Source organism: Phlebotomus argentipes, unplaced genomic scaffold (genome assembly GCF_947086385.1).
Source record: "Phlebotomus argentipes unplaced genomic scaffold, Phlebotomus argentipes genome assembly contig_5, whole genome shotgun sequence".
Lineage (NCBI taxonomy): Eukaryota > Metazoa > Arthropoda > Insecta > Diptera > Psychodidae > Phlebotomus > Phlebotomus argentipes.
Genome location: NW_026776165.1, coordinates 11,068,939 through 11,094,473, shown reverse-complemented (window position 1 = coordinate 11,094,473; position 25,535 = coordinate 11,068,939). Strand labels below are relative to the sequence as shown.

The 25,535-nt window shown below is 49.4% G+C and overlaps 1 protein-coding gene across 4 annotated transcripts in view; it reads left to right on the top strand.

Annotated features, from left to right (window-relative positions):
- LOC132255478 (dystonin) overlaps nt 1-25,535 on the top strand; it is a 33,039-nt gene that overhangs the window by 2,564 nt on the left and 4,940 nt on the right. For 3 of the 4 annotated variants that reach the window (XR_009468185.1, XM_059751535.1, XM_059751536.1), the window contains exons 2-8: nt 56-434; nt 1,692-1,843; nt 1,932-2,102; nt 6,942-9,417; nt 9,774-10,404; nt 10,466-10,601; nt 15,303-25,518. Coding sequence is in view for 3 of the 4 variants with exons in the window: in XM_059751535.1 (XP_059607518.1) it covers nt 245-434; nt 1,692-1,843; nt 1,932-2,102; nt 6,942-9,417; nt 9,774-10,404; nt 10,466-10,601; nt 15,303-25,518 (13,972 nt within the window). In the remaining variant the exon portion in view is untranslated. Of the gene's footprint in view, nt 1-55; nt 435-1,691; nt 1,844-1,931; nt 2,103-4,126; nt 4,643-6,941; nt 9,418-9,773; nt 10,405-10,465; nt 10,602-15,302; nt 25,519-25,535 lie in introns of those variants that run through there. The other variant, XM_059751537.1, reaches the window with a different exon arrangement.

The window sequence follows — 25,535 nt, the reverse complement described above, 5'->3', positions numbered from 1 at the left end:
GTGAATTCCGCGTTTTTCGTGTTCTCTATCAAAAATTTTCGTCTGTTTCTCCAAGACAGTGGAAGTCTGAGGGAAGGAATTGTCAAATGACACGCTAAAGAGTGTTCTGACACCGTAAGCAATCAATCAACGGCCATAGGGATTTGGAAGAGGATAGAAAGTGAGAAGTGAAGACAGAAGGGAAGAGAGGATCAGTTTTGCTGCTACTGCAACTCATGTGCCATCAGTGAGAAGGGGTGAAAGGATGTCGACGCAAATCTACTACAAGGATCGCCTGGGCTTCGATCCTCGCGAGGATATCATTGAGGGCAGCGCGCCCAGGAGTGGGCACAAGGCCAAGCTGCACGAGGGAAGCCCTTACAAGGAGGACAGCCCGCCAAAGAGACTCAAAGACCAACATGGCGGCTACGAAGATGCTCTGACACAATTCAAAGGTCTCTCTCCCGCCCTTCTTTTCTCTCAGGTTTTCCCTAATCATTAACCAAAAACGTGTGGAGCACATTAACTACTGAACACTCCAAGTCACGCAAACTCACTGCTGGACTAATGATATGCCGATAAGAAAGCCTATTAATATGACAATATTGTTTTGAAGAACAAATAATATGCGAAGAATGAATATAATACATGACTTTAGATTGCAAATCCAGCTTTATCACAGTAAAAGAAGTTGGAAAAATATATTTACAAGATCTCGAAATTCAAGGAAAATTCTTTTAGAGTTAGTCAAAGCAAATATGCTGCAGTGAAATGTAATCTATGAATCTTTATCGAATATCTGAGATAGTTTTGGTAGAATGAAGGCAAATTAAGAAATTTTTTTGAGTGGAGACTTGAATTTTCTATAAACTTGACGTTTATTTGAGTAATTAGAAATTCTCTGAAGCTCCGCCCACTCAATTTCCCCGCCTTGTTTCTTCCTTCGCCTAATTTCAAGCTTAAAAACTGAATTTTTCACTCACTTTGCCCTGGAAATCCTCATATTCCAAACCGTCCAGTGGATTTTTGCGTGCATTTCCAGCACGGAGACAATTGATTTGCTGCAGAAACATTAATTTCTCAGTGTGAGACAGCAAGAAATTAGCATTGTTGACCGCAGTGAGGATAAAACATGAGATTTTATCGATCAATTAAGCACTTTTTGTGAGACATTCTCGAGATTTTATGCACAGAATGTGTCAATTGAGTGTCGTGCAGGCGCTCATTGTCCTCAAACACCTCCGCGTGCGCGTTTGGCGCATTTTTCGGGGCTCAACATTGAAAGAGAGAGATAGAGTGAGAGGGAGAAAGAGAGAAAAAAGTGTGTGCTCCATAAAATTCGCTTGAAAAATTATGCCAATGAATGCGAGCAAAATTCCAAATGTGAATTTACAATTAAACAGCCAACACAAGCCTGTGGAAATGTCAATGGATGGCGAGATAGAGAAGTTATTCTTATTGAATTAATATTTTAATTTTATGCCATCGAACGCTCGAGAATGCTTCTTGTATTCTTGTTTGTTTGTATGCGGGGGAACTTTGAGAGAATTTCGAGAACTTGGCACTTTTTTACACTGGGCGCGCTCAAGATAAAGGAAAAAAATTAAGTTTTTATCGCTGTCACTTAATTGTTGCCTTAATTGGAATTTATTTGATTGAATATTTGTCATATTTTTCTGACTTGGTACGCCTTTGTTGGTGACAAATTGCAGATGAACGCGACGCTATTCAGAAGAAAACCTTCACGAAATGGGTCAATAAACACTTGAGCAAGGCGGGAAAGAGGATTCACGATTTGTTTGAGGATCTTCGCGATGGAAGGAATTTGCTCACGCTTCTTGAGGTGCTTTCCGGAGAGAATCTGGTGAGTTTTATCAATATATGAATATTTTTTTGTGATGTATGGAAAATATTGTACTAAATTGCAATTGCGTTTTCGTGTGTCTTTTCAGCCACGTGAAAAGGGAAATATGCGATTTCACATGCTCCAAAATGCTCAAATGGCACTGGATTTTCTCCGGTACAAGAAGATCAAATTGGTCAATATCCGTGCTGAAGATATCGTAGATGGAAATCCGAAATTGACTCTTGGACTTATTTGGACGATAATTCTCCACTTCCAGGTGAGTTGTTCTTTTTTTTTCTTTTCCCATAATCATTTCACCGAAAGAGAGACACGATGGAATCCATAAAGAGCAGAAGCATCTCGAAGATGAACTCCTACGGCGGAGAAAAACATGTTTTTCTCACTAAGAGAATATTCTCTTTCATTGGTTAAATAATGTGTTGATTAGTAATTCCGATGGAAATATTTGCTGAAGTGGGCTTTTGGGGATAATATAGTGAATGTGAATCAAGTAAAAAAGAGAAGAAATATCGCGAGGAGAGAATCTCTTGCAATGTGGGCAACTTTTATGGTGCACGGACACCTTTTGGGTGCGCGAGCGAGCGAGAGACTGAAAAAGTCACTTGTCAGATTGAGATAATGATCACAATGCCAATATTGAGATCAATTGTGAGATGATGATCTTGGAGGTGATCCTCCAATGCGACGTGTGCTAATATCCACACGTCTCAATTGATTATTGCTCGCAATACATCACAAATAAAGTGGGTAACAGCAATTTGTAGAGCAACAATTAGCACATTTTAATTTATTTAAAGGAATTTCATCCATAATTACAATGATTGTTTCCATATATGACGAAAGCATCGGAGGCTTATTTGCAAGTGTGGGATGCGACAAGATCACCGCGCGCGAGTGTTGCGCAATCCTGAAAGAGACACACACAGAATATTCACAATAGGCTTAACTGATCGCGTGCTGCGCTGAAGCTACTGCTTGTGCTGGCAAAAAGGGATTAAGAGGGGATTCTTTATGGGGTGTTTCAAGGCTTTAACCTTCTGGGAATATACAAAATATTGCAGGTAAAAGTGGAAGAAATTCAGTGACAATTCTCAAATTTCACCGATTTATCTGGTTTTGTGGGGTGAATTAAATGATTTTTCAAGCCCTTCTTGAAATAGGAGAATGCGGGGCTGCTGTGAAAGATAAGATAATTTAGGATTCAATCATAATTTCAAGAAATTGAATTATATCCTATATGTTGCGATTTCTACTGTAATAATCCATATTGGTCCTTTGATTTGAACTCCTGAGGTTAAAATTATTCTTTTCTTTTGTAGACTTTCTAAATTGACGCTTCAATCTGTCTTTGATCAGCATTGTGAACATGTTTCTTATGATTCACGTTCATTGAGTTTCATCTAATCAGAGATTTCTTGCTTCAATTTTATTCGTCACATTGATTCTCTCTATACAGATCTTCTTCTGTGTATATTTCAAGCTTTGCAATTTGTCCACAATTGTCGTTCTGTTCTCTATTCCCAAATTTTTCTTTCAAACATCTGAATTCAGGTACACTGTTGTCCCTGTGTTTCCGTAGTTTTCCCCCCAAAATATCACTTGACCTTACGATCCATCAAAAAGTGCTGAGTGAAATATATGGAGTGGAAGAAGAAACTGTTGTCGTTTGCCTGACAATCATCCGCAGAGATAATGATCAAGAGTTGCGACTCCACCCTGAAACAAGTGTGCGCGTTTGCCCCCAATTCCATCAGCGTCATTGTTTAGGCTGGTGCTCAAATTGATAATTATATCCACGGGGAGACAAGAGAGGTGTTGTGGAGGGACACAAAAGCATCCACTGTTTTTTTCACTATGACTGCACAGAGATCTCGTTTTGCTGCTATGGAATATTGATGAGAAAATTGGGACTCTGCATGTCAACCTTGTTGCGTCGCCCAACGTTGTTGCTGCTTCTCTCGCTCTCTCATGAGAGAGTTGAGATATTTTGCAATATGGTTTTCCAAAAGCGCGCTCCGTTGATGGATTTGCCGTGGCTTTTTTTCATCATCACCATCATCAGCATCAGCGAGAGAGGGAGAGAGAGAGAGATGAGGAGAGCTTGTCCACACGGAATATGTAAAGTACAATATCGTGTTTTTTAAAAGCGATCGCCACATCGAGCTTTTTAGTTGAACTTGAACAATCGCAGCGGATCAATCGATCAGCACACGGTTTATCGAGTGGTCAGATTAGTTGTTGTCTCGTGTTCGTGTCTCTTCTCCATCTGGGATTGTTGTGTTTTCTTAATTGCCAATAACACTGTTTACACGCGGGGTGGCTTCTTGTTTGCTGAGCACTTAGGCATCCTCACTACTGCCCATGCCTTTCTGAGGGTTTGTTTTCGGTGTGTGTGTGTGCGTGTGTACTTTTGAAATTTTGGAAACTTGAACTCTGCAAACGGAAGCTCTGTTGGCGAATTGAGATTCTGTAGTGCGCGCAATCATGGCGAACTCGAGTGATTTGGTGCCAATGCACGTGGATGAGGATAATTTGCACCTGACAAATTACTCCAATTCATCGGATAGGCAAGTGGCGGCCAAGGTGGAGCGCAACAAGCGCTACTACATTCAGATGCAGAAAAACACCAGCGAGTCCGAGTATGTGGGCAGAAGGGAGCCGGGCAAGAATCGCCATGTGACCAAGCACACCCTCAAGAAAGTGGTCACAATGGGGCGCTTCGAGGAGTTTGTCAATCCCGTGGACGTCTCGACGGTTCGTCGCCACAACTATCCGGCTATTGAGTCGAGGAAAGTGGTGAGTCGGCCGATTCGCGATCAGCTGAGTCTAATTCACTGCCTTTTCACCACCTTTCGCGCCGTTCTAAGGCACTTTCGTGGCCAGAATGCACCAGGTGTCGGGCGTTTTTTCTTTCATTGATGAAAAATCGCCACTTCTCAATGAAACCGCGTCGCTGTGTGGGGATCGATGACGTAAGTCTGGCGCTTTGGCATTGATTTGTCGTACAAACCGCGCGCCGTGTAACGAGAGGCTGGCAATTGTACAGCTTGAGAGGTAGCTTGATTATCATGGATTTCGATCAGTAATTCTCTACAGTTCTGGATGTTTCGACAGCTGTAATGGGTGGGGCTTCTAAAGGGGCGTGGTTAAAGTGGCAAAAATCCCTTTCTTTAGACAATAATCTCCATGTGAACAGTATCAATTACCATGCATTTGCACAATCAAGCTCACTTATCAGCCCCTGTACAAGTGTGTGTAATTTGTGTGCAAGCAAAATTGTAATTGCGTGAGTGTTTTACGATTGCGCGCGCGAAAGAGAGGCTAAATCGATGCCAATGAGAGTGAAAAACACCCACACTGGACATTCTTGAACTGCTTAAAAAAGTCCATTTTTGGATTTTTAATACATGAATAAATACATGAGTAAATAAAACGGCCGCCCAACATTTTGGCGTGCGCTTTTTTTGCCATCTTCTCTGGCCTATGATGGAGGGAATTACATATATTGGATTAAGTAATGATATTTTATACACATCTTGCATTCAAAAACAATCTCAATCAAGTGTGGGTTTGTGGACTGACACGTTGGAGGTTGACTTGGTTTGTGAGTGAGTGAGAGAGAGATTTCAGATATTTGATATGTCAATATGTAGTTTGTGCGAGTTGGGAATGTAGTGCGAATTTTTGCTGTTTTCACTGGAGATAAATTGCTGAATGGATTTCCTCTATTCTCCACGGAGGAGGAATTTTTTTTTGTGTTCGCTCTTGTGTTGATCGCGATATGGCACTTTTGGCCGTCAATGTGATCAAAACGAGCACATAAAGCTTCTCCTCTGGATTAAATATCCATCCAAATTGGTGGCAATGAGCCCCGGAGAGTCTGTATTGCCATCTTTGGTCGCCACATGGGCGTCTGGTGATCACCAGCAAGTTCATGGGATGAAGAAGTGACTATTGGCCAGAGATCACATCATAATTTTTTATAAATATTTTATCATTTGATTTCTCACGAGTCACTCAAAATCAATCTTCAGGTCCATTTTTGTGGTTCTTTCTGGCCATTTTTGGGGCGCCAATTCGCTTCAGAGTGTTTTCCCTTGAAACATATCTAATTTCAATGTTTTCTCACTCAAATGAGAGACACAGGGGGGGAAAAGGCAAAGCTGCAGTGCGAGAGAGGAAGTTGATCAGTGATTGTGAATATGGGAACAGTTGTTTGCTTTCAATAAAGTCACAAAACATGGTGAAAGAACACTGATAAACTCTCTGTGATCCTCAGAAGAGTGCGGGTGTTCTGCGGGATGTGTGGTTTGGCGCGATGAGGAGGAGGAACAAGTGGCCATCTGTTGATTGTTGGCGTCTTTTTGGAGGTGGCCCGAAAGTGTGGGAACACACCCAAAAATGTTCTCACACAGACTTAATTTCCATATGCAATTCTTCGTGACTTCACTGCTCCACATTTTTGCTCTCTTTCTCCTTCTATCAAATCAGAAGTCCGCGATTCTTGTCTTTTGTCGTGCCGATAAAGACTGTCACAAAAGAGTGTTTCTATTAATGATGGATTAAAGCGGGAGGTCAATAAAAATTCCTTCCTCTTTACTGTGGTGTGCTATTTTTAATTACCGCCTCTTGAGGTATAGGGAAATGCGATTAGCCAGCGATAAAAGGCGCCTTTTGATTAGAGAAAGAAAAAAAAACAATTTGTAGTTTGTGAGTCGCAATAGTTAAAGTCAGTAATAAATTCATAATAGATTGTAGAGGAAATGGCGCACTTTTAGTCACACAAAATTAAAATATAATAGAATATTCGGTTTAATATGCATTATATAATAATAAAAAAAAAACATGAAACACTGAGAGTTTATAAAATTTCATTTTCAATGCCAACAACTTTATTCAGTCGAATTTTCAATGCCAAGAAGATTCGTTGCATTTCGCAAGAGCTTTCTGAAATGTCAAAGATGATTGAAGTGTGGGCGGAGCTTCAGAGTGGGTGGGCCCTAAGAAGTTTTACGTCTTTCCATATTCTCTCATACCTTCTTTCGATGTTTCTGAGAACCAGCAAGACTGAGCACTGTTTCCTCTTCCTTTGCAGATAAGTGACATTGTTGTGGGACACGATGACAATCTGACCGCCAAGGAGGCGCTGCTGCAGTGGGCCAGGAAGTCCACAGCTCGGTATCCGGGCGTGAAGGTGAACGATTTCACGAGCTCATGGCGCGATGGTTTGGCCTTTTCGGCCATCATTCATCGCAATCGTCCGGACATCATCAGCTGGCGCGATGCGCGATCTGCGAAGCCTCGCGAGCGCCTGGACACGGCCTTCCATGTGGTGGAGAAGGAGTACGGCGTGACACGCCTGCTGGATCCTGAGGATGTGGACACCAATGAGCCTGACGAGAAGTCCTTGATCACGTACATCAGCTCGCTGTACGATGTCTTCCCGGAGCCGCCGGCGATGCATCCGCTGTACGACTCTGATGCGCAACGCCGAATGCACGAGTACAAGGAGGCGGCGCAGGAGTTCCTGTACTGGTGCAAGGAGAAGACGTCCCTGCTACAGGAACGAGTCTTCCCGGCGTCGCTGATTGAATTGAAGCAGCTGCTGGCAGATCTGCACCAGTTCAGGACCGAGGAGGTGGCGCAGAAGCATCAGGACTTGTCCAATCTGAACGTCATCTATGAGCAGCTGAAGAAGTACTTCGAGGCGGTGACGGAGGAGGAAATCGATGTGGCGTACCGCCCGAAGGCGCTTAATATCGCCTGGGAGCGTCTGATGCGGGCGCTGGGGGATCGCGAGAGGCAGCTGCAGCAGGAGACAGACCGCCTGGACAGCTATGATCGGCTGGTGGACAAGGTGTTCAGGGAGATCAAGAGGATCGACTTCAAGCTGACGGACATTGAGTCGCGCATCGCGAAGGAAAGTCGCAATCTCGACAGGATGCATCCGATCGATGCGAAGAATGTGGTGGAGAGCATTGAGACGGATTTGCGGCATTTAGAACAGCCGCTGAACCAGGTGAGTTCTGATGTCAGCGTGCTAGAGAACTCAAACTGTCCGGAGGCGAGGGAGTTGAGGAAGGAGGTGAACAAACTTTGCCAGCGCTGGTCGCAAATCCGTGCCACTTTCCACACCAGCATGGTGCAGAAGTTGGCCGGGCTGAGCTATCCCATTCAGGAGACCACTGTGACCAGGCAGACGAGAACGGTGCTGGAGACGCGCCAGGTGGACACGAATCCGTACTTCAGGGATTTGCAGGAGTACACGGAGTGGTGTCAGAATAAGCTGAAGAAACTCCTGGCAGCGGAATATGGCACAGATCTGGCCACGGTGAAGAGTGAGCTGCAGAAGCATCAGCAGGAGCACAAGACGATTGATCAATTCCACTCGAAGATTGTCCATGCGGAGAGGCAGAAGAACAATTTCTCCGGAGATGAGTACACGCTCTATTCCCAGAGATTGAATCAGCTGCAGAACTTGTACGCTGACCTCTTGAGCACCTCGACGAAGCGTCTGTCTGATCTGGATGCGCTGCAGGACTTCCTGCAGGCGGCGACGAATGAGCTGAACTGGCTGAATGAAAAGGAGAGGATCGAGATCAACCGTGACTGGGCAGACAAGAATCTGGATCTCACCTCTGTCCATCGCTACTATGAGACACTGATGAGTGAGCTGGAGGCCAGGGAGATGCAATTCGCGGACATTGTGGATCGTGGAGAGAAACTTGTGTCACAAGCTCATCCGGCGGCGAAGTGCATCGAAGCGCATCTCAGTGCGCTTCAGTACAAGTGGTCGTGGCTTCTGCAGTTGACGCTGTGCCTGGAGATTCATCTGAAGCACGCCTCTGAGCATCACGCCTTCTTCCAGGAGGTCAAGGAGGCGGAATCGTGGCTGACAAAGCAGGAGGAGAGGCTGAACAGCAAGTACAGCCAGACGGACTTCAGTCTGGATCAGGGAGAGGCGCTGCTCAGGGGCATGCAAGAGCTGAGGGAGGAGTTCAACAACTACGGCGATGTCGTCCAGGCGCTGATCCAGCGCTCACACACCATTGTGCCTCTGCACGAGCGCAAGCAGGGCGTCCTGCAGCCGAAACCCGTGCACTCGATCTGCTCGTACAAACAAGGCCAGGTGTCTGTGGACAAGGGACAGACGCACACGCTCCTGGACACTTATGGGCGCGTGAAGTGGCGCGTGCAGGTACGAGGCCAGGAAGCTCTGATTCCCGGCGTGTGCTTCACGCTGCCGCCGCCCAATGCGAAGGCAATTGAGGACGCGGAGCGGCTGAGGAAGCACTTCGATCGGTTGATTGCGCTGTGGCAGAAGAAACAGCTGAGACTCAGGCAGAACATGATCTTCGCCACTATCAAAGTGGTGAAGGACTGGGACTTTGAGCAGTTCCTGGCCATGGGACCGGAGCAGAGGAATGCCATTCGACGGGCGCTCAACGATGATGCTGACAAGCTGATCGCCGAGGGAGATCCCAATGATCCGCAGCTGAGGCGTCTGCGCAGGGAGATGGACGAGGTGAATGCGATCTTCGATGAGTTCGAGAAGCGCGCCAGGGCTGAAGGTGAGAAAAAACAAGAGAGTGAAGATGATGTGGAAATGGGATCAAGATCGCGAGTGGATTAATTTGTAAATTGAGGATCAATCGAATGTGGGGATGATTGTTTGGTCGACTTTTAAGGCTTGTGGTGTCTCCAATTAATTAATTGAGATGGTCAGTCGTGCAATTATTCAATTGAGCATCGATTGATAGCGGTGTTGGGGGATTTTGGCGCGAAAAGAGTCACCAGAGTGTTTCTTGTGTTCTGAGAATGAAGAAGGTTTTTCGCTATCTCAACGCTGATACAGGTTTTTCCTCACATCAATCTTTCCTTGCGCTTTAGCCTAAATTGTGTGTTTTGTTTGATGGTGTTTTTGCAGAGGAGAGCAAACAGGCGAGTCAGCGCTTCTTGGAGCAATGCATCGCCATCAAGACAAATCTGGAGTCTCTGGCCAGGGAATTGGAGCACATCATCTCCTCTCCACTCCCCAGGGATCGTGACTCTCTGGAGTATGCCAAGCGCATTCACTCGGACTTTGAGCTGCGCTTGGCGCAGGAAGAGGTGCCGGTGAAGCGCTTCCAGGAGACATTCCGCAACATTCCGTTGAAGACGCCGGCGCTGAAGAAGAGCCTGGACAATCTGATGGACCTGTGGCAGGAGATCAACTCGCAGAGCAAGCTGCATGGGCAGCGTCTGAAGCTGCTGGAGGAGGGCCTGATGGAACTGGAGATGAATGAGCAAGTGTATGAGGAGGTGGACGCTGATCTGGCCAACTTCACGGTGGTGCCCAATAGGTTGGAGGAGCTGCGCGATGTGCTGCAGCGACTGCACAAACTCAGGTCCGTTGTGACGGCGCAGCAGTTCCACATTGATAAGATGAACACGGCAGTGGATCAGCTGGGTAGAATGGGCGTGCCGACGAAGGTGGTGGGCGATCTCAAGCGGATACATTCCACGGTGGAGCACTTCAATGTCAAGTGGAACAATCTGGAGCGGAAGCTGGACACCAGGTAAGGGGATTAGCGCACGGAAAATCGACCATGGCTAATGTTTCTTTTGTGATTCTGGCAGAATCCGGGAGTGCGAGTCCGCCCAGAGCTTCATGACGAATCTGCGCTCGAGTCAGGTGAAGGAGGAGACGTGGATTGATGGCGCCACGGAGGAATTGATGGCCATGCCGCCGCCAACAGCTGCCCAGGAGCTCGATGTAAGTAGTTTGTTTGCATTGATATCATCTCTGGTACGGGGAAGAGTGACTCACCTCGTGCGATGGAAGGTGACAGAAAGAGTGGGCAGGAATCTCTCTGGCGCTCTTCAGCGCATTCACAGTGCGTGGAGAATAAGACGTCCAGAGGTGGATTCAGGGGATTTGCCGAGGGGCGCTTTAGTGTTAACCCCTTGAGATATTTGCCAATGTGAAAGGTTTATTTTCGACCTTCATAAAAAGAAATTCATATTTTGCCCCAGGAAAAGTCGGATCCAAATAAGAGTGTTGTAAGTCAATATATAAATCAAGGTCATGCTCATTCAGAGTTTCAAAGTTTTTCAGTTTTTCGAAGTTTGAAAACTATGAAGAAGGAAAAAAAACAGCTTTACATGCAATGAATTGAATGAAACATATAAGAAGCATTGAAATAATAGACGAATGGTGTTTTTCCTAAATAGAATGATGGAAAATAGTCTTTTCATAATGCTGGAATGGATTTAAAAATATCTATTTTTATCTATTAAATCCATACTTTCGGCAATATCCACACTATCATCTCATGCTTCACGCAATCACTCAATGTTTCGTGTGATCCGAGCATTAGAGTTTTTGGAGGAAAACCTACCGCGAAAAAGGCAAATTAGGCAGTTATTCTCCCATCACGAACCATCGATATTCAATTAGCAATCATTTTGGTGGATTGTGGGTTGTTTTAGCACCTTTTTTGCTGGGCCATCTGAGTTGTTGGATGTTTTGAAAACACAATTGCGAGCAGAGCGCGCGACGGCTCAAGGCGAGCGCCGGTCCAAGTGGCACTCTGTGCGTGATGGTTAAGTAACAATTGAAATTAATTATAGAGTCTTGTCGGAAGGTTCTCGTGTGTGGCGCTGGGAAAGTGGCAATTACTGAGGAAGACACATGGACTTGGGAGGGGTTAGAATCGGGGTGGTGTGGTTGGGAGGGAATGTGAGCGCGGCAGTAAAACAATCATGACATAATCAGAAGCGCGGTGTGGCTAATTAGACGGGCTTTTTTTGCTGCTGCTGCTGTTGTTCTCTGTACGGGTTTGAGCTCCAGCGGGAGCTTCTTTGGGGTCTCGACGTTCACCTACATTTATCTCTGTGTTTTTGGTGGAGGCTTTTCAGCATTTGAGAGTGAGAGTGTGCGACTCGCGAATGTGTATTTGCGTGGGAATGAGGCATTTGAGTGAGCGGAGAGCATTTCAGTACTGTGTCAACTCTCCTGCTACTTTATCGTGTCGATTTTGTGCCTCTGATTGAGCTTTTTTGCCGTATGGTGTCTTTGAAGTTTGCCTGTTTTTCTTTGAATGGGGACGAAAATGAAACACTTTAGAGCTGATCCTCGTGAAATTCACACCTTTCATGATTCGTTTCTATTTGTTGCTGTTGAGTTTTGTGGACTTCTGGGCGAGAGACCGTGAAATATTCTATAAAAAGACATTCAACTATCATCATAGTTATTTCGTCATATCTTTTTGAGCTCTTTGGAGTTTATCTTGTGTGACATCATTTCTTATTCCACGCCAGTTACGACACTTTGCAGGGGGTTTTCATCTCATTTTGATTGTGTCCTATGAAAAAATATATGGGGAGTATTGATTGAATCATTCCTTGTGTCTCTGGTGATTTTGTCACGTGGCCGCGTGAATGCAAATAGTCTGGCGAGGAAAAGTGTGTGGCCGTCAGTGTGTCTGTGAGAGAGGAAAATGCCGATAGAGAGAGAGAGAGTGACATTCTCTCTGCTGCGCAGAGGATTTTCCTCAAGAACAACTCCCCATTCGCGAGAAAAGATCCATATTCAGTGCAATTCATTTCGTGGCCAGTGAATTAATAACCATCTAATTGCCGGTTCTTAATCACCGGAAGACACACACTCGTGAAAAAGTTACTTTTTCAAGCTGTCTTTCTCGCACTTTTCTATCGGAATATCAATATAGTTGAAGTGTGTGTAATATAAATGTCAGTCTCTCGCCCTGAATAGCCGCAAAAGAGGAAAGGAGTTATCAGCACACTGTTATTGTAGGCTAAATGTGATAATAGTGAAGCGTGAAATTCTCACCGGAAAAGAAAAGAAAATGGGAAATTTTTCTCAGCGAGGGGCACTTGACTCAGTTGCGGCGCTTTTGCAATGAAGAAAAGTCACGATAAGAGAGTATTTTGATATCAGAATGTGACTGTGATATCGATGGGGAGCATTAAATTGAGGAACTCTGTAATCTGCTGTGTGATAAGTCACCCAGATGACTTCAGCAACACACAGTGTTGATGATTTTCATGTGGGCTCACGGATGTTTATTTAGGCGGTCAGTTAAGAGGGTGAAAAATGAGTTTTCTCTTCAAACTGTAACGAATATTCTTAGTTGGGCGGGGTTTTTAGATAGGCGGAGCCTCAGGATTGTTTGATTCTTTCAATTTGAAGACACTGAACAAGCGAAAAGACTCTCTTTATGCACTCAAAATAACTCCCGGACGGCCTTGAGTCGCGCTGAGTTAAATGCCCCTCGATTGGAAAAGCCATTTTCACTTATCGGTGCACTTTAGTGGGTGTCTAGCCAGTTCGGGAGGATGTGTTAAGAGATGAAGACATAGAGCCATGCCAGCTAAAGTGTTTTCCGCGTCTACGGACCAAGTGGTGGTGAGCGAGAGGCCGGGAGCGCCTCTGCTGGCGTCCAGCCTGAGGATCAGCCGTCTGAGAATTCTGCCTGTGAGGATTTGTCTGGCAGATGCGCTGGCGCAGGAGCTGGTGGATGAGCGTGGTGGGATTCTGGACAGAATCTCAGGGAGGCGATTGAGTCTGGAGGGTGCCATTGAGGGTGGCATCATCGATCCCAATGTCCAGGAGATTGTGGACACGAAGGCTGACGTGAAGGTGACGATTCAGGAGGCGATTCATCGTGGGATTCTGGATGCGCTCGAAGGGTATTTTGTGGACTTTGAGGGCAATGAGAGGATTCCGTTTATTGTGGCCGGGCAGCGCTTCTTCATTCGCAAGCCGAGGAGTTTCCGGGAATTACTGGATGAGGGATGGATGATTAGCAATACTGAGATTCTCTCGCCACTGAGGAGGCGAAAGTTGGCGCTGCGAGAGGCCATGGAAGCGGGCGTGCTGGACGGAAGTCAACTCAAGAGCATCTTGAAGGTGGACTCTGGGGATCTGCTGACCCTCACTGTGGCTGTGGACCTTGGAATTGTCGAACTGGCCACTGGGCGGTTCACCAACACGCGCACAGGAGATGTTCTGACCATCTGCGAGGCGGTGGAGTGTGGATTTGTGGTCTCTGTGCAGCACAAGAGTGTCTTTGATGTGCCGATCTTCCGCCATTTGAGGACTTTCGTGTCTCTCCGGGAGGCCATTGAGCGACAAGTAGTGGAATTGAGGCGAGATGATGACTTTATGCTGAAATACCACGGACAGGTGATAAATTTCCGTGATTGCGTCGACCTCGGATTGATTTTGCGGCGAGACTTGGTGGAAATGCTCACGAGGAGGCTGAAAATACTGGCAGGAAAATCGATTCTCGCGATGGTGCGCGAGGAAATGCTCGACATTGACACTGGACTCGTCCGAGGGCAGAATCGGGTCATGTCCTATGCGGAGGCCATCGAGGAGAATATCCTCACTGTCGATGGGGCGATATTCATTCACAGTCTCATGAATTTAACCATCAAGACTGGCGTCACGAGGATTGAGAAGGCTTTCCGGGAGCAGAAGAGGCCTTTTGAAGTGCAGAAGACGAAGAAAATTGCCACAAAGACTCCCAGAAGGGCTTCAGGAGTGTTGTTCTCCAATACGAAGTTTCTGGTTGAGAATGGAAATGTGAAGGGCAGGAAAATGGTGACTGTGAAGATGGGAAAGCCTAGAGATGAGTCGTTGGTGTGGATGAAGAATCCCAAGAGTGTTTTAATGGCCAAGATCTCGCGACATCACTCAAAGAGCCTCTCGCAAATGGTTTCAGTCTCTTCCAAGAGCCTCACTTTCTCCAAAATCACCACAATGAAGTTCTCCTCGAGCTCAAATCCTCGTCAATATGCCGTGATGAGGAACTTCTTGGCCATTTATGCCCAGCCAAGTGCCAAAATACCCTTCTGGATGCTCTCAGACGTCGACTGGACAATTATTATCACATCCCTAGATCGCGCCCTCCAGTTCAGTCACATTATCTCGGCTGAGAACTCCCTGGTCGTCGACTCAAAGCTCATCCTCACATTCTACAAGGCCCTGAAATTCTGGCAGCCACAGATGGTCAGAGAAGAGGTTGCTGTGGAGCTGGAGAGCGCTCAGCTCAGTGCTGATCACTCTACAGAGGTTTGGCTTCTTTTTTTTGCCCAAATTCTCGCTTTTAGTGCACTCAATTGAGTGAACAACCTTGAATTTTATTCAAATTTCTTGCTAATTTCTCGCCATTCACGCCGTCTTGGACGCGAGGCGACACACAGTTTGTGTTTGCCTACGCAGAAGAGTTGAGCATTTATTGCGGATGGGCACAAGGGGTTATTCATATTTGATGAGCATGACCTCAACATTCTACATTGGCGTTTATGATTCCAGATCAAGAGATGATGGAATCCGGGACAGAAAATCATTATTATTCGTTACGATCGTCGAGTTTAGAAGAGATTTATGAGTGTCAGTGATGATTTTAATTGATTTTCTCACACATTTTTTCCTTTCTCTTTGCAGCAAGCCATCTTTGAGAAGTATTCTGTGTGCGAAGATGAGCTGGGCAAGCAGCTGGAATGGATTGGCAATGTGGAGGCGAAGCTGGCCAACATTGGTGGTCCGTCAGACGTGGAGGAAGGCATTCGGCACCAGGTGAACACGCTGAACGCCATCAAGGATGAGATTGACTCACATCAGCGTGTCGTTGTGACTTGCCTTGAGCAGGTGCGCCACATTTCCTTGACTGGTGGTGATGCCTTCAGTGCTCCCGAGGTTGCCAGCCTCGAGCGTCGCGGGAATGAGCTGAAGTCCCGCGTGGAGCGTGCCAATGAAGTGTGCTACAAATTTGCCAAGAAGATTGTCTACTTGAGAGATGAACTGGTGCGCCTGAGAACGGAACTGAATGGCTTCTCCTCGTGGCTGACATCTGCCAGGCACACACTTGAGGAGAAGGAGAAGAATCTTCACCAACTGCGCATTGTGCCGTCGAATCAGGACAATATCAGGGACTTTGTCAGCGATGTTATTGCTCATCAGGCCGACTTGAGATTCATCACGATAAGCGTGCAGAAGTATTTCGATGACAAGGCGGAGTTCCTGCACTACTTGAATGACTTCCGCACTCATTTGCCGAATAGATTGTCCCATGTGGAGCAGATTGTCAACAGTCCGATCGAGCAGGACTTACAGCAAGTCACTGTGCACTATAAGGATCTGCTGTCGCGGGTGAATCACCTGCAGGACGCGATGCAGACGCTGGGAAGTAGGCAGAGGGAGTACAATGACGCCGTGGAGGCGGCCAAGAAGTGGCTGACAGAGATTCAACCCAGAGTTGATGGCCTCCTGGCGGAGCCAATGAGCTCCGATCCGGTGATCATACAGAGTCAGATGAGCCAGACCAAGGTGCTGTACAGCGAAGTTGTGTCCAATGGGCGGCTGATTGACAATGCTCAGCAGAGTCTGGAGGCTCTGCTGCGTGTCCTGCCGAAGAACATCAGCAGTCTGGAGGTGCAGAGTCTGGAGATGCCGGTGAGGAATCTGCGAGATCGCTATGAGAAGCTGAAGAGTTCATTGAACAATCGCTCGAATACGCTGGAGAAGACACTTATTCAAACGCAAAGTGTGCAGGGATCTCTTGACAAGCTCGTGGGATTGGTACTGCAGGCGGAGGAGCAGTTCAAGCATCACTGGAGGCCGGCATCGCTGATTAAGGAGCAGTTGCTGGATCAGATCAGAGAGCACAAGGCCTTCCTGCAGAGCCTGGACTCGCACAGGGCGAGCATCAACAGCTTCAAAATGTCGAGCGATGTGCCGAAGGCTCTGGTGAACAAGTTCATGGACACCAAGGCGAAGTTCGATCAGCTGTACGATCGTGCCGTGGAGCATGGAGATTTCCTGGAGAAGACGCTTGGCGAGTTGAACAAGTTCAACAACGAATACACGGCTCTGGAGAAGGAGATTATCAATCTGCAGGAGAATGTCGAGGGCGCAGAGTTCAATTATCTGCCGGCTGAGTACATGAGTCACATGCAGGAGATCCTCAACACGAAGAGCCAACTGGAGCCGATGTTCCACAACTGTGTTCAGCTGGGCAAGGACTTGATCTCGAAGCGCGACGTGACGAATGTGGGCGTGGTGCGAGATCAGGTGAAGCACTTGGAGAATCTGTGGAAGAACCTCGTGGTGACGACAACAGAGAAGAGCAATTTGTACAAGCAGAAATCTGAGCACTTGAGCGCGTACAACAAGTTGAGGGATCAAGTGAGATCGTGGCTGGAGAGCTTCGAGGTGCGGATCAACAAGTTGGCGCCCGTGTCGGTGGACTTTGAGGTGATTCAGCATCAGGTGGACGAGTGCCAGGCCATCGTGCGTGAGCATCGTGATTACGGGACGACCATTGACAAGCTGAATGACTTGGGATCGCAGTATGATAGCCTGATCAGGGCGGAGATTGCCGATAAGCAACGCTCGGCTCAGTCGGGCACGGCCAAGAAGATCTCCGTGACGAGCATCAGGCGGCAGTCGATTGACGTACAGTCAGGAAGGGTGAGCGAGACGACGCCCATTCAGCTGCAGTTGCAGGAGATCAACAATCGCTACAACATGGCAGGAGTGCGTCTGAGCGACCGACAGAATGAGTTGGAGGGCTTGCGCGATGAGATCCGTCGTCACAGGGACAACATGAAGAATCTCAATGGGTTCCTGGACAAGGTGCAGAAGCGCATCCCCAAGGAGACGATCGACTCCAACATTGAGGCGGAGAAGTGCATCAATCAGTGCAGGAAGATTCTGGAGGAGATGTATGAGAAGCAGAACCTCCTGGACTCCGCCAAGGTGATGGTGAAGAATCTGGCGGTGCGCAAGAGTCAATCGCCTGGCGTGGAGATGCTGAAGAATGAGTTGGATGGCGTGTGTCAGCGCTGGAAGGTGCTGAGTGACTTGTGCAAGGAGAAGATTGCTGCGTCGGAGCAGCTGAAGGACTTCTTGGACACGCACAATAATCTGAATGCGTGGCTGCAGGGCAAGGAGCGTATGCTGACGGTGCTGGGACCGATTTCGTCAGATCCGCGCATGGTGAAGACGCAGGTGCAGCAGGTGCAGGTGCTGAAGGAGGACTTCCGCACGCAATTGCCACAGTTGAATCATCTGCAGAATGTGGGGAAGAATCTGGTGCAGCACTTCGAAGTGAAGTCACCAGAGTATGAACTGGTGACGGTGAAGCTGAATGCGCTGCAGAACAAGTGGGATGATCTCTATGGACAGCTGAATGAGAGAGCCAACAGTTTGGGCGCCGCTGCGAACACTTCGAAGGAATTCGATGCGGGACTCAATCGCCTGAGAGAGTCTCTGAGGCAGATCAATGACAATCTCGACGCCCTGCCGTATGACATGGACAAGGATGAGTTGTTGAGGAAGATTGAGAATCTGGGCAGACAGCTTGAGGGACAGAGACCATTGCTGGCGGACGCTGAAGCTGCCGCGGCGAATCTGTGTGAGGTTCTCGAAGATCCCAACTCCAGGGCGGATGTAAACAATCGCGTGGCGGAGCTGGCGAAGCAGTATGAGACGCTGCAGAAGAAGCTGGACAATCGCAGGGCGGAAGCCGAGAGAGCGCTGAGGGAAGGACGCCAATTGGCGGAGAATTGCGCGAGAGTCTTGGGCTGGTTGTCTGCCGAGGCGTCGGCGATGAGTGACAAATTGCTGGTGTCGGCTCACAAGCCAACACTGCAGCATCAGATTGACACTCACGAGCCCGCTTATCACGATATCATGGCCAGGGAGCACGAAGTGCGCATGCTGCTGAATCGCGGACGGGATCTCACGGATCCGGCGCTGCAGAGGGACTTGGATAAGATCTCCAGTCAGTGGGATAGAGTGAAGAGGGACGTTGTGGAGCGTCACACGCGCCTGCAGACGTGCATGGAGCACTGCAAGCAGTATCATGCCGCCGCTCAGTCTTTCCAGAACTGGCTGAGATCCGCTGAAGAGAAGTTGTCGGCCATCAAGTTGGGTGTGCTGAAGAAGGCGCAGTTGGATCACCAGCTGAAGGAGCTGAATGTGCTGCGAAGCGAGGTGTGGAAGAAGAGTGGCGAGTATGAGATACTCAAGGGCCTGGGCAACACTTTCCTGTCGGCGTGCGATGTGGACAAGGAGCCCGTTCAGGGTGAATTGCAGAGCATCAAGGCGCGCTGGGAGAAGCTGAATGCCGACTTGAATGCGAAGAATCAACTCTTCGACACGTACCTGAAGAAGTTGGCTGATTTCCAGGATGACTTGAGGAATCTGGATCAAAACACACGACGCTGTGAAGACCGATTGGGTGCCTTTGATGCCTTGGGCGGTGCTTCCAAGGATCCGAAGTTGATTGACAGAATTCAGACCATCATTGCCGATACCGAGAGCCTCGTGAAGCCACTCAAGGATCTCCAGGCGGCTTCGAGGAATGTGTCACGCGAGGTGGTGGACGTGGGCGGAAATGCTGACCACCTGATTAGCGATGTGGACGCCATTGGGGACAGGATTGATGATCTGCAAGCGAAGCTTGGCGATCGATATGATGAGCTCAAGTCGGCGGCTTTGGTGTCGTCGCAGCTCAATGAGAGAATTAAGGGATTCTCTGTGGATTTGTCGTCAATTGAGTCGCGCGTGAACAATCTGCAGCCGCCAGCGAGAGAGATTCCAGCGGTGAAACAGCAGATTCACGAGGATGCCAATCTTCAGGGTCACATTCAGGATCTCACGGAGGCGATTGGGGAGATTCACGATGCTGTCAAGGCGAACTACGAGTCCAGCTTCTCCATTGACGCCATGCAGACACGCGAGCAGATCAGTGGCTTCCTCAGGACGCTGGACAAGTTGAGGAATCAGGTGCGCGTGCACGAGGAGCAGCTCCATCGTACGCTGACTTCACTTGAGCACTTCTACAATGAGTATTCCACTGTAACAACAGTGCTGAGGAATGTGGATGCGCAGGTGAAGGCGCTGAAGCCGATCAGTTCGGATCTGGAGCAGATTCGGGCGCAACACGAGGAGTTCAAGTCCTTCACGCGCAAGACCATCAATCCGCTGAACAATGACGTGGTGCAGTGCAATCAGCTGGGCCAGGAGCTCATCCGATCGGCTCATGGTGGCGTGTCGACGTTGATGCTGGAGAAGGATCTGGAGAAGCTCAATGATCTGTGGAATGGCATCAAGGTGAAGTGGAATGAGCGCGAGAGGAGAATCGATCTGGGTTTGCTGCAGTCTGGGAAGTTCCAGGAGGCGCTCGATGGATTATCCAAGTGGATGGCGGACACGGAAGAGATGGTGGCGAATCAGAAGCCACCCAGTGCGGATTACAAGGTAGTGAAGGCGCAGCTGCAGGAGCAGAAGTTCCTCACGAAGATGTTGCTGGACAGACAGAATTCCATGACATCGCTGTTCAATTTGGGCCAGGAAGTGATTGCTGGCTGTGATCCGGCTGAGGTGAATTCGATTCAGCGTCAGCTCAAGGATCTGCAGACACGCTTCGATAATCTGCAAAATGTGGCGCAAACCAGGACGCTGGATCTCGAGGAGGCGATGAGGATGGCAAAGAAGTTCCACGAGAAGATTGTGCCGCTGGCGCAGTGGCTGAGTGATGCCGAGAGGGCGGTGAAGAGGATGGAATTTGTGCCAACGGATGAGGAGTTGATTCATCAGCGCATCCGCGAGCATGACAAGTTGCACGAGGAAATCCTGGGCAAGCAGAGAGACTTCACGGAACTCACGGACATTGCGGCGCAACTGATGAATCTCGTGGGTGAAGATGAGGGTGTGATTCTGAGTGACAAGGTGAAGAACATTACGGATCGCTACACAAATCTCGTGGACGCCAGTGAGAACATCGGGAATGTCCTGGCCGCCTCCAGGCAGGGCTTGAGGAGTCTGGTGCTGTCGTACCAGGACGTGGTGGAGTGGATGGAGGGCGTGGAGTCGAGACTGCACAGATACAGAGTTGTGCCAGTGCAGGCGGACGCCATTCTCGAGCAGATGCACAATCTCGTGGAGATCAACGAAGATGTGGCCAATCATGCGCCTCAAGTGGAGGCGATTGTGGACACAGGAGCGGAGCTGATGAAGCATATCACGTCGGACGAGGCGCTGCAGCTGAAGGACAAGCTGGATTCGCTGCAGAGACGCTACGGTGACATCGTGAATCGCGGCAGTGAATTGCTGAAGCACACTCAAGAGGCTCTGCCGCTCGTGCAGCAGTTCAATGAGGCACACCAGCGCCTCGTGGAGTGGATGCAGGACACAGAGAACATCCTCGTGGCCACGGACATCAGCGAACCGGAGTTGTTCAGGATGGAGAGTGAGATTCCACAGATGCGGCAGGTTCTTGACACAATCAATGGGATTGGGCCGCAGCTGAGTGCTCTTTCGCCGGGTGAGGGTGCCGTGACGATTGAGAGCCTCGTGGCCAGGGACAACAGACGCTTCGATGGCATTGTGGACCAGATTCAGCGCCGCGCCGAGCGTCTGCAACTGAGCAAGCAGCGCTCCAAGGAGGTGAGGAATGATGTCGATGAGTTGCTCGAGTGGTTCAGAGACATGGAGGCGAATCTGAAGGATGCGGACGCTCCAGCACTGGATCCGAAGGTGGTGAGAGCTCAGTTGTCTGACCACAGGAAGGTGAACGATGAGATTTCGAGTCAGAGAGGACGCGTGAGAGATGCTCTGGCGGCAGGGAAGCGCGTGATCAGGGACTTCCAGCCGAACAAGGCAGATTTGGAGTTGAAGGAGAAGCTGGAGGATCTTAAGGATCTCGTGGAGACTGTTGTGGGCCTGAGTTCTGATAGATTGAGCATCCTGGATCAGGTGTTGTCGCTGTCTGACCACTTTGCCGATACGCACAACACTCTCATGACCTGGATGGATGATCTGGAGTTGAAGATATCCAATCTGGGACTGCCAGCAATCCGATCTGACCAGATTGCCATTCAGCAGGATACCAATGAGCGACTCCTGCAATCTGTGCTGGATCACAAGCCGCTGTTGAGCAAGCAGAACAAGACGGGTGAGACTCTGGGCACGCTCGTGCGCGAGGAGGATGTTGAGAAGGTGTACGAGATCCTGGAGGAGGAGAATGCAAGATATGCAGCCCTGAAGAATGAACTCCTGAACAGACAGCACGCCTTGGAGCAGGCAATGCAGGAATCTAGTCAGTTTGCCGACAAGATCGACGGAATGCTGCGCGCTCTGGCCAACACAACTGACCAACTCAATCAGGCCGAACCTATTTCCGCCCATCCGCCGAAGATCCGAGAGCAAATCTCGGAGAATAAGTCGCTGAAGAATGACCTGGACAATCGCAGCAATGCCTTCAACACTGTGCAGAAGATTGCCAATGATGTGATCAGCAAGGCGCCAAACAAGAGTGATCCTGTGGTGAAGGACATCAGCAAGAAGTTGGACAAGCTCACGAAGCTCTGGGACGATGTCAATAGTAAGATCAACAAGCGAGGAAATGCCCTTGACGACACGTTCAAGGTAGCTCAGCAGTTCTGGGAGAACCTGAAGTCCACGATGGAAGCGCTGAAGGATCTGCAAGAGAACCTGCGCTCTCTGGAGGCGCCAGCGGCACAGCCACAGGAGATCCAGAAGCAGCAAGTGGCTCTACAGGAGATCAGATACGACATCGATAAGACAAAGCCGCGCGTGGAGGATGTTCGTCAGACGGGCAACAAGCTCATGTCGCTGTGCGGAGAACCGGAGAAGCCTGAGGTGAAGAAGCACATTGAGGATCTCGATCGTGCGTGGGACAACATCACGGTGCTCTATGCTAAGCGCGAGGAGAACCTGATTGACGCCATGGAGAAGGCGATGGAGTTCTACGACACGCTGAAGAGTGTGACGGACTTCCTGGATCAGTATGAGGAGAAGTTCAGGCGTCTGGGACCAATTGGCTCAGATGTGGATGCGGTGAAGAAGCAGATTGCCGAGCTGAAGGACTTCAAGAATCATGTGGATCCGTACATGGTGAAGATCGACTCGCTGAACAGGCAGGCGATGGAGCTGACGGAGAAGACGGGCACGGAGCAAGCGCAGAGCATCAGGGATCTGCTGAACGGTGTGAACAGAAGATGGGAGAATTTGCTGCACAACATGGTGGAGAGGCAGAAGAATCTGGAGCACGCTCTGCTGCATCTCGGTCAGTTCCAGCATGCGTTGAATGAGTTGCTGGTGTGGATTGAGCGCACAACGGACACGCTGGATCAATTGAAGCCAGTGCTGGGTGATCCGCAGCTGATTGAAGTGGAACTGGCGAAGCTGAAGATTGTGGCCAATGACATTCAGGCGCACAAGAGTAGCGTGGACACGCTGAATGATGCCGGAAGACACTTGATTGAGAGCAACAAGGCCAGCCAGGAGGCGTCGACCACCAAGGACAAGCTTTCTACGCTGAACAGGAAGTGGTCAGCGCTGCTGCAGAAGGCGTCTGATCGTCAGCATGAGCTCGAGGAGTATCTGAAGGAGGCTCAGCGGTATTTCGCCGATGTGCAGGACATGCTGGGATATCTGGGCGATGTGGATGCAGTGATTGGCGCCAGTAAGCCAGTCGGAGGGCTTCCGGAGACGTCTTCTGAACAGCTGCAGCGCTTCATGGAAGTGTTCACAGAACTGGAGCAGACCAGGCCCAAAGTGGAGATGCTCTTGTCTCAGGGCAAGGAGTATGTGCAGAAGCAGAATGAATTGAAGGTGCCGTCTAATAATCTGCAGCACATTCTGAGGACGCTGAAGCAGCGCTGGGATGCCATTCTGGCGAGAGCGTCGGACAAGAAGATCAAGCTGGAGATTGCTCTGAAGGAGGCCACGGAATTCCATGATGCTTTGCAGCAATTCAATGAGTGGCTGACACGTACGGAGAAGACGTTGCAGAATCTGGGCCCAGTTTCGCGTGTCCTGGAGACAATCCAGAAGCAGATGGAGGAGCACAAGGAGCTGCAGAAGGATGTGTCCAATCACAGGGAGACAATGCTGCTGCTGGACAAGAAGGGCACGCATCTGAAGTACTTCAGCCAGAAGCAGGACGTGATCTTGATCAAGAATCTGCTCGTGTCCGTGCAGCACAGGTGGGAGAGAGTCGTGGCGAAAACATCGGAGCGCACGAGGGCTCTGGATCATGGTTACAAGGAGGCGCAAGAGTTCTATGACGCCTGGTTCAGTCTGGTACAGTATCTGAGGGAGGCTGACGAGAACATCAACACGCTGACGGCCGATCTGGCGTCCAAGAAGCCCACGAATGCCAAGAAGTGCCTGGAGAAGTTGCAGGAGATCCAGAGGAATGTGTCTCAGCGCCAAGGGCAGTATGACACAGTGATGAGGAATGGGAAGCAGCTGAAGGAGCGCGCGCCCAAGAGCGACGAACCGGCTCTGACCAGGATGTTGGGTGAATTGAAGGAGTTGTGGACAAGAGTGTGCTCCGTGTTGACAGATCGTCAGCGGAAGCTCGAAGAGACACTCTTGCTCTCTGGGCAGTTCTCAGAGGCGCTGCAGGCGCTGCTCGAGTGGCTGAGGAAGTCCAAGGTGAAGTTGTCCAGTGACACGCCTCTCTATGGTGATCTGGACACAGTGTCCAAGCTCATTGACGCCCACAATGCGCTGAAGAGTGAGCTGAATAGCCGCTCGTCGCAAATGCAGAGCGTACTGAAAACGGGCAGGCAACTCGAGGCCACGGCTGATGCGAGAGACATTTCTGAGCATCTGACGGAGCTGCAGTCGCTGTGGGAAGAGGTGCAGGAGCTGGCGAGAGCGAGGAGTGCCAAGCTGGAGGATGCGCAGCGCGAGGCTGAGAAGCTGCACAAGAATGTCCACATGCTGCTCGAGTGGCTGGGCGAGGCGGAGCAGAAGCTGAGATTCGCGTCGGCGCCCAACAATGAGGCGCAAAGTCTGGAGTTGTTGCGCGAGAGTGAGTCATTCCTGCGGGAGTTGCGCGAGCAGGAGATCAACAAGAGGGACACGCTGGACTTGGCGCACAGAATCCTGGCCAAGGCGCATCCGGAGGCAGTGCCGATCATTAAGAATTGGATCACAATCATCGAGTCACGCTGGGATGAAGTGCTGCAGTGGGCAAAGGGCAGGAAGGACAAGCTGGAGACGTACCTCAAGTCGCTCAAGGATCTCGATGAGACCATTGACAATCTGCTGGCGTGGCTGAGGAGTCTGGAGAACAGGCTGCTGGAGCTGCAGCACGAGCCGCTACCAGATGAGATTCCGCCACTGGAGCGCCTGATTGAGCAGCACAAGGAGTTCATGGAGAGCATCGCGGCCAGACAGCAGGAAGTTGAGGTGGTGTGCAAACCCAAGCCGACCACGATTCAGGATGCGCGCAAGCAGAGTCGCGGCAGATTGGCCAAGTCGAGTCAGAGCAGGGATCAGACGCCGGAGAAGGACAGGCTGCCGCACATTGGGCCGCGCTTCCTCACCAGCTCAGCCGACATGCAGTTCCGATCGCCGCGGGCGCAGACGCTGTGGGAACAGTGGAGAATCGTGTGGCAGATGTGCTGGGAGAGGCAAAAGCGCCTGCACGACCACCTTCTCTATCTGCAGGATGTCGAGAGGGTGAAGCAGTTCAGCTGGGACGAGTGGCGCAAGCGCTTCCTCAAATACAACAACCACAAGAAATCGCGGCTGACGGATCTGTTCAGGAAGATGGACAAGGACAACAACGGGCTCATCCCCAGAGATGTCTTCATCGATGGAATTATCTCAACCAGTGAGTGGAGTTTGCCA